General features: G+C 36.3%; 1 protein-coding gene across 1 annotated transcript; it reads right to left on the bottom strand.

The window, feature by feature from the left end:
* Window positions 1-1,471: 1,471 nt before the first annotated feature.
* LOC131314986 (serine carboxypeptidase-like 51) lies at window positions 1,472-11,799 on the bottom strand. Its single transcript, XM_058344000.1, has 13 exons — window positions 11,419-11,799; window positions 11,187-11,281; window positions 10,951-11,058; window positions 10,603-10,843; window positions 10,211-10,254; window positions 10,048-10,115; window positions 9,843-9,948; window positions 9,524-9,753; window positions 9,355-9,424; window positions 8,796-8,846; window positions 8,217-8,269; window positions 5,202-5,334; window positions 1,472-1,980 (listed from the first exon to the last, which is right to left on the bottom strand). Exons 1-13 carry the CDS (start codon window positions 11,555-11,557, stop codon window positions 1,903-1,905), a joined length of 1,416 nt encoding a protein of 471 aa, XP_058199983.1. The 5' UTR covers window positions 11,558-11,799; the 3' UTR covers window positions 1,472-1,902.
* Window positions 11,800-12,438: the final 639 nt, after the last annotated feature.

Here is a 12,438-nt window from a genome sequence, read left to right as displayed (position 1 = left end):
CCCTCATGCTTGGGGATCGATCCCTAGGCGATTTTGGGCGATTTTCTGCAGATTTTGACAGCTTTTCAAATGAACGAAGTAGGACGATCAAAGCTCGATTAAAGCACGAAATCAACTCATAAACACATAGAATGAGTAAGAAATCCTTACCTCAAGGTTAGAAGCTTCAAACACGAGATCAACGAACGAGCCCTAGCTTCCAAAGCTCTGAAATCTTCCAAAAACGAGTTCTAGCACAAACCCACGCGATTCCAAGGCTCAAATCACGCGTAGGAGACGGATTGAAGGTTAGATTTTATGGGTTTCAAGTGATTGGTGAAGTTTTTGGGTGAGAGGATGAGAGAGAGTGAGAGAGCCGGAGAGAGAGAGGGAGAGCCGAGAGAGAGAGACGTGAAGAGAGAGAGATATTTGGGGGTTTTTAATCCCCTACACACACACCCCTCTATATATACTCACACACATACCAAATCACACTAACACTTCCTCCAATTACGATTCTATCGATCAAACCCCAAACCAAAATAACTCCACAAATTTTGCATTAACTTATAACATTTCAAAAATTTTAAAAAAATTCCGAGTCTCTACAGGTAATGAGAAGAGATTGTTAATGAGAAGTGATTGATAATGAATATGTTTGTTTGAGATGAGATTAGATGATGAGATTGGATTGATAGAAGAAATTGATAATGAGAAGAGATTAGTAATGAGAATGAGTTGGGATGAGACTACGAATACCAAATCCCACGGGGTATTGCTAATACCCCTAAAGGCAGGATTGGACATCCCAACGGACTAATAGTCCGGACCTTTTTTTGTTACCAAACAGAATATTAATAGTCCCATGGGATTAATACTCCAATTCCAACCCCAAATCCGTTATCAAACAAGGTCTGGGGGAGATGGTATTACCAATCCTAACCCAACCCCCAACACATTCTCATTATTAATTCCTTCTATCAATTCAATCTTATCATCTAATTCCATCTCAAACAAACATGATATTAATAATTCCATCATCCAATTCCATCTCAAACAAACATACTCATTATCAATCCATTCTTATTATCAATCTTAATCTTAATCCTATCTCCTCACGAATTCCACCAATCTATCACTGTTATCAAACGAGGCCTAAGGTCTCTCTCTCTGTGTGTTGGCAACGTGCAACATAGTCTTCAACAATCACGGATCAAAAAAAACAGTCTTCAACAATCTGATATGTTGAGCAATGGGTCTGGTGTAGTTTAACCGAAGTCATTCTTGAATTGATGATAACTGTTGAAAAACTATAATCAATCGCAGTATGCAATATACAGTACTATTGAATTTTAACCTCCTGTGTTTGTATGTGTTTTTTGAAATAGTGTTTGTATGTCAATGAGATGACATGAGAAATCTGATTTGGAAGGACCACATGGGAATAAAAGAACAGGCATTCGGCCGAATATGAAAACAAAAAACTATCGGTAGCTAATGGGCCTGCGCTTGTCATTCATTTCTGCACTAATTCTTCATTTTGTATGAACCTTCTGTAAGTAAATTCAGCTTGTACGACAGTTATTACTGAATTTTGGAATATTAAATAAGAAAGGCATCCAAAGATGAAAACAAGAAAAATGAAAAAAAAAAAAAAACCAGAAATGGTACTTATTGGAGTACTGTAGTTCTATTTATTCCTAGTGTGGAACAGCTGACCACAATAAATTGCACCCTGAGCAGCTTCTTCTTCTTCCTTCTTTCACTGCTTTGGCGTGTTCATTGCTCCTTCACACAATCTCTCAGACAAAACCCAAAAACCCAAACCCAAACCCCCTCCTCATCTTTCTTTCTGTATCTTGTTCTTTTTCCTTGACACTACACTGCAGTACAGTATGATTTATTTTTTCTATTTTTTATTTCTTAGGTGGACGAAATACTAGGAGACTGTGTGATGGCACCCACCATAGTCAATGCGACACAGGGCTGATCAACAGGTACCTGCAAAGATAGTACTAGTAATCATATTTAATGTGATGAGATTCATGAGAATAAACGGTTGAGATTTCGCCGTACTATAGAGTAAATTGAAGATCATGAGATCTGTGGATTGTCAGATGGGTTTCCCCGCACGGGAAAGCCCTCTGATCCCTCTGACACCATCACCGTCCCAGTGACGCATGTATGCACGTGTAAAGTCAAAATCCATTTTACTGTAGCAGAGTAGGAATTAGAAGCATCTGATAATAACCCATCGCAGTCCCGGACAAGTGAAGGGCTTCAACAATAATTCAAGAAAATAGTACTAATGTACTAATTACAAACAGTCCTGAATTGGGTGAAATTTCTCAATAACTGTATCTCTCCTGTCACGTGGGGTGTAACCTACACATATACAGGATTCATTGCGTCTAATTATCCATTCCCCCCGGAATTAGTGACAAAACAAAGTTAAGGATGTTTTGTGATTCGAGCTCATATACGGTCTCACACACTTAATTCAACCATTTATTTTGAATTCAGAAAGAGTTTCTTGTTTTCAATTCTGAGACCGTAGAATTATGCATCATAATTGTTTGAATGAACGAAAAAATTCAGATCCCTCGTACAGTTTGCTGCATGAAGATTGTACCGGTTAGAAGGAGCAATCTGTGATTATTGTTAGGGAAATGATTTTCACACAATTTTTTTGATAAATGCACTTCACTTCTTGTCTTTTAGTGAAAAAATTACACATAAAGGTTTTACTAAATGGGAAAAAAATGAAGTGCATTTATTAAAAATGAAGCGTGTGAAAATCACTACCTTTTGTTATAGGAAAACAATAATGCACATTTAATGTAAAGTCAAAATTAATAATGGTATTTTATGCAACGTGTATACATGGTATACTAGTGTCATTTTTTGTCTCCGTTTGATTGATTTTTATATTCGAGATTGCTAAATTTCATTATCCTCTGTTTCAATGAAGACGTGATTAATTTCAAATTTCTGGCACTTCCTGAAATGAACTCATAATGTCATGAGAAATGAGCAACAAACTAAGTAGTTACTTCAGGTCATGTACACCTACAACCATTGGCGTAGCCAGGAACAACGAGTAGTGGAGGCACAATGAAAACACAAACTCAAGAAAAAAAATTCTGTAACAAATTATATGCAATTTGAACTTTCTTCGTAGAAAAATTAGCAAAAATACTAAGAAACTACCATAGTCATGAATAAAAGTTACTAAAGGAAGACTTTACAATAGATGACGACGAGTTTTTCATGTTATGAGAGCTTTTCATAATAGTTTCATTGTCAAGTTCCAGTAACCGGAAGCGAACAAGGGCAGCTGAACTACGGCGGCTACACATGCTAGGAGCCTTAGAGTATCACATTTTAAACTTCTCAAGCCTTATAATCTCTGTTTGTGGGGAGGAAATGAATTTTAGTAGTTTAGTTAAAAGTAGTTAGTCATGACTTAAGAGATAAATTCTTCAGAGAAAAAAAACCCTTCAAAATTTGCAGTGGCGGGCTGTGCCCCCACTGGCCCTGGCCTAAATCCGCCACGGTGACAAACTATAACAATTATTTTTTAACAATTCAAATATTCGAGTCAGCTTACGTAAACCTTGACTAATCCTGATGAGGGTCTAATCCCACCGCTCATTTGCAAAGAACTCAATTAAAGTGGGAGCAAAGCTTCGTATGAACCGACTCCAAAAAAATTAATAGCATGTGAAAGGTTTCGAACCTAAGCGCAACAAACCTTAGGCCCTGTTTGATAACAGTGATAGATAGATGAGATTCGTAAGGAAATGAGATTTAAGATTGAGATTGTTAATGAGAAGAGATTGATAATGAGTATGTTTTGTTTGAGATGAGATTAGATGATGTGATTATTAATATCATGTTTGTTTGAGATGGGATTTGATTGGATTGATAAAAGAAATTGGTAATGAGAAGGGATTGGTAATGAGAATGGGTTGGGATTGGATTACGAATACCAAGTCCTACGAGGTATTGCTAATACCCCTATGGAGCTCACTGCTCATCCCAACGGAGTAATAATCCGGTTATCAAACAGGGGTTTGGAAAGCTCTTGGAATTGGTAATCCAATCCTAAGGCATAGTCTGGTTATCAAACGGGCCTAAATCTCTGACATTTATCAATAGGCCAACCCTTTTGGATTTACATCTGCAACAACTATGGGAAAAGGATTTCAAAATTTTCACCATCTTAACTAACATGTGCAACAGTTTATTGAGTGACGTATTTGCATAATCGTATATATAGTATTTATTTTTATTTTTTTTGGGGTACGCAGTGCAAAAGCCGCTAATCATATATATTATATATATATATATATATATATATATATATATATATATATATATATATATATTTAGTATTCGGGACCATAGTCCATGTGATCAAAAATTCTTCCAAGAGTTGGTGGTCCAAATGCCTTCTAGTACTATCCTAGTCTAGTTCAAATGTGCCAACTTTCCAATATAACCCACGAGGCCTCCTTTTCCATCAGAGCAATATTTTATTAGTGGCTTTTGCAAGTCAGTTTTCCTTTTCCACTTATTTTTGGATTCGTTTTCTCCGGAAGATAACAAGCCACTTTGAAAATGAGAAGGTGAGACATCAAGTTCAACTTGTTCAACTAACTAAAGAGAGTGGCCGGTACATAAAAAAAACTGTATTCAAAATAAGGGAACCAAATATGAGTTTTGGCTCCTAAATCTGATCAGCGTAAGCAACTAATTCTTGGGCTACCCATCGACGCCAGTGAAGGCGTCTTGCGGCGGGAACAAGCTACAGCTAGATTCAGATCATAGTTTATCCATCCACCTCTATGAACAGATCGGTAGGTTCTGACGCCGGAGCTATTTTTTTTTTACTATTTTGTTTTTGTTTCTTGTACTTTCGGGACCAGTGTGTCCCTTTGTATTAGCTTGCTTATGGTTATGAATATAGGTTTTTTTGCCCTCAAAAAAATAAGGGATCGCAGAATGACTACTATTAAATGATATGATTCAATTATTGGGACCTTTCGCACCAACTATTGGGACTTTCCAACCTATAATTGGTTGGAAGGGTATACAAGTGACAAAGACATCACAGCAAGGCAGGCACACCATAAGACAGGACAGGAGTAATAAATAGGTAAGGACTAGGGATATTTTTGAGTAGGAGTAGGAGAATTTACAATTAAGAGAAAACTTACAAAGTGGCCAGCTCCAAGGATCCAGTAGAAGTGCAAGTTTCTGTAGGATTTCGTGAACCCCTTTGTCACTCTATCACCTCCGCAGTAGATAGGAATTCTGTCTGTGCTCGAGAAATTTTTCAGACCTTCCCACCTGAAATTTATTATATTTATTTATATCCTCCAGTAAAACGTGTGTCTAATTAAATTAAGCTTTTCAACTTTTCTTTTGTGTGTGGTAATTGTTAAAAAAGCTTTTCAACCTTGCTCTATTTCTTTTTGGTCAAACGGTGGATGCTTTTATTCATTACCACAATAAAGGAGCGTCCACACTAACCTCACGCTTCCATCTTGATTCAAACTTCAAGTAAGAAGGTGCCCCAGTTGTCTTCCCAAACAGGACGCGGGACTCTGCTGTGCCACCCCCTATCCACACCCAAAAATGGTAGCGTTTTGAAGGGAAAATTTTTTTAGCCTTCCTATTTACAATCATATGGAGCAGAAACGTGATTATAAGAGCCTTAGAGATAAAATTTAATTATATCTCTTTAGAATAATATGATCAGAATAATAAGATCTTCACATTAGTTCAAACGAATTGAAAATTGGAGCAGATAATTTTTTAACTGTATTTTTAATATATAAACAATCTAAAAAAATTAAGTGCTTCAATTTTTAATCCGTTTGAATATGTGCGAAGATCTTATTATTCTAAAAAGACATAATTAACTTTTGTCTTTAAGGCTCTAATAATCATGTTTCTGCTCCACTGGATCCTAAATAAAAAGCAGATACTTAATTATGAGAGTTTTAGAGACAAAAGTTAATTATGATCCTTTAGAATAATATGTTCAAAATAATAAGATATTCGCACTTGTTCAAACGGATTAAAAATTGGAGCACTTAATTTTTGTAGACGGTTTTATATATTAAAAATATAGTTAAAAAATTATTTGCTCCAATTTTCAATCTGTTTAAACCAGTGTGAAGATCTTATTATTCTGATCATATTATTTTAAAAAGACATAATTAAATTTTATCTCTAAAACTCTTATAATCACGTTTCTGCTCCATAGGATTGCAAATAGAAAGAATAAATTTTTTTTTTCTCCGAAGGTACCATTTTTGGGTGTGGGTAGGGGGTGCTGTGCCAAGAGGCACAACAGAGCCCCCGCGTCCCCCGAAACAACCGTAGTGACATATGGCTACCCAAAGAGAAATATTTCCAATACAATCTATTCTAATCTGGGCTAATGTTTAAGTATGGTTGAGATTAAACGCCGAATCCCATAGCGAGAGTTCGTGGATAATCAGATATTATAAAATGGGTGTCGCGGGTCTCACTCCTCCGCCTAGCTATGGCAGATACTAAGTAAAAAGTAGCCCAGCGTGAACCCAGATTGAAAAGTCTCCATTCCAAGTCAATTGAAAGTTAAGAGATAGGTATTTGACTGTGATATGAGCCGCCCTATGACCTTATTCTATTAATATATGAATGATCTTTTCACCGAGAAGTAAACTTTAAAAGATCTACTGTATTATTGATTTCTAACTTTGACCCTTCACATGGCACCGTGAACTTTCTATCTGTATATTGTGGTTCTTCAAGTGTTGCACACTTTCTTATTTTTTGGTCAAGCGGAAAATCAAGTGTTACACACTTTCATTTTGCCCTCTCAAGTATGAGATTTATCCTTTTTGGACCCATTCAATGCCAGACGGCCGTTTCTGTTGGACGAATAGACGAAGTTGCTAATAGGAACATAATTAATAAAACGAAAATAATTAAAGGGCTAGCAACGAGGACATGTTGAAGTCTTGGCACCCAAGTGAAAAGTGTTCAAGGTAAGGCCTAATTTTTTTTATAACTCTCCTAACCCCCAAGACGACGGTCTTGTGGTCTTAACCTGAGAATTAGAGGTTTGCTTCGTCCTACAATCTCAGGTTTAATTCTTCTTATCCGCAACTCTTAAGGCCATCTAAGTGTATGAAATGATTATGAAAAGAGTTGTAGAGATTCGTCTGAAGTGTTGGCGAACTGGCTTAGAACATCAAGCATTCCAAAAAAAAAGTTTCCCGATAACTCTCTTGGGATGGGGATGCTTCCTATGACCAGGATTAATAATCCCGAGGTCCCGTGGGAATCCACATGTCTCATTTTTGTCCCCTATGTTATTAGTAAGTATAGTAATTCGGTAATCCAGTGGGAACCCAACAAACTTGTGGAATTAAAAATATTACTACCTCTCACGTGGTGTTTTAATTTTAATCATATATTTATTATACCTTGACATGGTAAAATCAATTCATTCAAAAGGTCCAATTTTATCTCTCTTCTAATTTCATGGTATATGCTACCCTAATAAGCTAGTATATATTATAATATAAAAATGCTAATAACAGCCCAATGAGCTGTCAATAAAGTAGAAAAAAAGAAAGAAAAAGAAACCCCTCAATTTTCTATGTGTTTTAGTTCCTTGAAAATGGTCTAAAATGTATCGAAAATTGCGGGTTTTTTTTAAAATGTTATTCTTGTCTTATTGACAACAGTGGGCTATCAATAACATATTATAACTGATTATAATATCATGAGTGGGCCAAACTATTTGTAATACCTTCCAATAACAACATATTATTAAACGACCCATAATTTCATAGTATCATGTATCGAAATTAAACTCCTCAAGCTACATCGGTTATCGAATATTTTTTTTTGATAATTACTTGTATCTAGCCTAATGGGCCAACTAACTCAAGAGACCAACCCTACCATCTAGCTACTAGCGGAGGGCCCAATTAAAATCATGACAAAACCTTGTACGAAATTGGATTACCATAGGAATTGATAATACATGAATGGGTGAGTTGAAAAGCCCAGACTAAAGGCTTCCTAGAGTTCCTGATTTTCAAATGACTACCACTGCGTTAACCCCGAGTTAAATCGGATATCAAACATGACAAAACTATATTTTTCCTTAGATTAATGGTTGTAAAATATGCAATATTGGCCACAGAGAGAGAGAGAGAGAGAGTTACTTTAGCTTGTCAACCCATGCTTCTGTCCCCTTGGTTGCACAAATGAGATCAAGCTACATTAACCAAATAAACTAGGTTATGCCAATGCTAGAGGTAGATCAAACGACCCATAATAACCCTAAAATTGCATATGCAATCAAGTGGTCTATAATTTCCGCTCAAAATTTTTTTATAAAAAAAAGGAAAAATATGGTCTCAAATGATTTGAACAACTACCATCATTATTTGCTTAAGAGCATGCACCTATATATAATATATATAAATCTACACTCATGCATGCATTAATTTCACCTACAATGTATTAGTCAACATTAGAAACCAATGCCAAGTTGATGGCACTATAAAGTGATGGAATTCAAACCATTCCACTGCCAAAAAGGTCTTGTCAAGATTGAAATGCATTTTGTTAGGAATTGATATTTGTGCTTCTCTTTTTACTGATGACGCTCTACTTTGTTTATGAACGTTAAAATTGAAGCGCCATCAGTAAAAAGTGGAGCACGAAAACCAGTTTCCTTTTTGTGGAGTATTTGATAGTGAGAAATTACTGTTGAATAGTAATTGAGAAAATGATCTCACCTGCCCATTGTACACGGTCACATTTACACCTTTAGCCAAGAGTTCATCCACCTGTAAACGAATAAAGAAATAAGTATGCTTTAGAAAAAAAAAGTGGGTGTGAAAATCATTTCCTTTCTGTAATTGGCAAATGCTTCAATTTGTGGCTCGACTATGTGCATCGTGTGAAATTCACATGTATCGGATGGTTAATTTAAATTTAGCTTAATTTCCTTTAACAAAGTCATACTTGTAGGCTCCGTTTGTGTGGGCATAAAATATTTTTCTGAAAAATGTTCTACTTATTTTTTCATTTTTCGTTGTGCAGAAGACCGGAAAATAGAAAATATTTTTCTGAAAAATGTTCTACTTATTTTTTCATTTTTTGTGCTGCAGAAGACTACAAAATATTTTACCAGGTCAAACATTAATGGTTGAAAATGTTTACCATATAAAATATTTTACTTCGTTTTTGGTTGTGCAAAATCCTCTTATAAATTTACCTCTACAATTTCCTTTAACAAAGTCATACTTGTACCATGTAATCTACTGTTGTATAATTGTATAACGAATTTATTACCTCACTGATCCTTGGCTTCATAAAATCTCCAGCAAGTGAATCGAAAACTAGACCTGACTGTCCTCCCCATCTATTGATTGATCATACGCAACCAAATTTCGTCAAACACAAGTTATTTCATCACTTAATTAGCATTTCGACAACTTTTTCGAAAATCAAGAAGACTCACGTAACATTTTCTGGTATAATCTTTAGCTTCTTTTTAATAGAACCATTCATCAAGCTATCAATATCACCATCACTTCCAGCACCTCGGCCGCCACGGCCGCTGCCCGGGGAAGACCTCCTCAGTGAATCAAGGTATCTCGAGTACCGCTTCATCGCAACACCTTTAGATAATTCAGCAGCGGATGAGGAGACAGGGTCCATTCCTGAATCCAACAAAAAATTGTAGAAATCCTGCAAATTTGCAACAAATCGTATATGTGTTATAAGTTGTTACTAATGCCGTGTTTGGATCACGGATTCGCGGAGAGAAAAATACGTACAACAGAGCTGCTGCTGGTGCTGATCACGTCTTCGAGGTCATTCCACGAGTTTGTCGCATCTCCGAATTCGCCATTCTCAATTTGTTGCTTGATTTTTTGAGTTAAACTGTTTTCTGAAATTGGCTTGTTAGAAAATAGAAAATATCTCATCTTCCTTTTTTACTTTTTCTTCTTTTGTGTGCTTCTTGGAGTTAAGAATATAGACCTGTTTGCCTTATGAACTCCATTGGTGTCAAGTCTTGAGAGGTCTTTGAGTAGAGGAGCCCATGACAACTGCATTTGTTTTTTGTTTTTTTTTTAAAAACAATTATATAATGATTGCATAAAAGCAAGTAATTTTATTGAAGCAGGTCCCATGAAATACTTGCCACAAAATCTTCTGGTGAGATCCAACTGTCTCCCAATGCAACTCCTACACGTTGAGAAACATCAAAAATCTTCAGGCATTCTCTGTATTAAAATTCATGTCCTCCCATTTTAATCCACCAGCAGTGATATCATCGGAAAGATTGATCTCCCGGACTAGTCAAGTACCGAGCGATCAAAAAAAGAGAAAAAAACGAATCAAAGAGCCCACACAGATGGAATTGGCAGTACTTTCTTTTGTGATAACTCAGGTGTACGGGTCAGCCAGCTTACGTGCACCTTAAATTTGGCAGTACTTTCAATGACTATAAACACAAGCATGTGAAATCTCTAGTGTAAATCAAAATCTATTTTATGCTTTGATTAGGACAAGAGTTTTTCCAGTAGATCTTACCTCCAAGTTTAAGCTTCAATTTTCCAGATTCAATAGCCTTCAGAGCTGATAATCCAAGAGTCGCAGCATATTTTCCTCCATAGGATTCTGCCACAATGTACAGAGGACTCTTTTGGAGACTCTCATTCCTGTTGAAAATCTCCATCAACAATGTTGTCAAATCAGTTGCTGCCTCTTCATCTGTTTCCACAAACAGCTTTGTGTCCTCCACGAAACTGAATCCGGTCCCAACTGGGTTATCCTATATTTTGAAAAAAAACCATCAAAAATATAAGAACAAAAAAAAAAAAAAAAAACCCAGGAAAAATTGCCAATTTGAATTCTTCTTGATGTTTCGAATTAACTTACCACAAACAAGAGATCAGCCTTGCTCAACCATGTGGAATTCCTAGGCTTCAAATCAGTGTCCAATGGACCAACCTCTTGAAAATTCCCAATCCCAACCCCTGAAGCACCCTATTTGAAAGAATCAAAGAAAAAGCAATTGATTGATCCCAGATTTTTTTATTTAATTACAGATTTATCTGATTTATATCGGATCATCGAGATCATTATAATGTTAGATTTAAAGTACCAATACTTACAGGTCCACCCTGCAACCAGAGAATTATTGGCCATGGCTTGTTTGGATCCTCAACTCTGTATGGACTCCTGTAGTACCACCAGAACATATGGGCTTCTGTTTTTTTTTTACAATCCCAAAACAGAAGAAGCCAATAGGAGCACATTACTAGAGAAATTTCCATCATTTATCCATACAAATTAAGTGAAAAAAAAACAAAAAAACAAATAGAATATCTAGGATATTTAGCTTACTGGGTCTAACTTCAACATATCCCCAGTCTTCTGATCCGTCTTGTGTGGTTGTAGTTGTGGCTAATCCGCCATGGAATAGGGACAGGAAGAAGAAAACAGAGGCAACGAGAAAAACAGAGGATACAGGGGACTTTTCCATTTCCAAAGGGGGGAGAAATGAAATACTACTACCCAATTCACAGAGTGAGACGAAATCTGTAGAAATGAGAGTATTAGTGCATGGGGAGTGATTGATTTGTTGTGCTCTTGGTTTCTTCTGTCTGTCTGCAACAGAAATAACCAAACAAAGGGGGGTGTGGCACAGGGTACAGCAGAGCAAAAGAGACCACAAACTTTGACTTGGCAGATAAAAACTTCAGTTCTGCCCAACATATGTGGGTGTGACATATATATGGAGAGAGAGAGAGAGAGAGAGAGAGAGAGAGAGAGAGAGAGAGAGGTACGGCAAATACATGTTAGAGAGAGAGAGAGAGAGAGAGAGAGAGAGAGAGAGAGAGGTACGGCAAATACATGTTAGAGGGGAAAAAGTAAAAAGTTTCAAGAAAGAAAATCATAGAGGAGATTCCAATAATTGTGGGAGTAATAAGATATAAGCTTTTTTTGGTGTAAATTGGTGGCAAAATTATGATAAGGTCCGTTACAGTGTCCATTTTGGGCAACTGATGATACAATTTGCTTGATGGGTTTGGCAATTTTGGGTACCAAAAAGAGTGTTTTTGTTTGGCAAAATAGGACTGTGAATATTATAATGGTGAAACATTTGGGTGTATAACGTAGACACCCACCATCTACTCGAACTTATGACTTAATCCCATTTAACTTATAAAGCCTATTGTCAGACTCCTTAACTATTCAACCACGAATTTACTCTAGTTGTGCTAACGTTAAAGGCTACATGACCATCATGACCTCATAGTGTCAGCCAAAATCGTAATTTGGGTTAATTAAACTAAAATTGATTCTCTCTCAACAATCTCTTTCTCTCTCTATTTACCTGTCTATCAAACTCTAGGGTTTGTT

This window comes from Rhododendron vialii, chromosome 13a (genome assembly GCF_030253575.1).
Source record: "Rhododendron vialii isolate Sample 1 chromosome 13a, ASM3025357v1".
NCBI lineage: Eukaryota > Viridiplantae > Streptophyta > Magnoliopsida > Ericales > Ericaceae > Rhododendron > Rhododendron vialii.
Note: the sequence above shows the minus strand (reverse complement) of the source record. Positions and strands in the feature narration are given on the sequence as shown.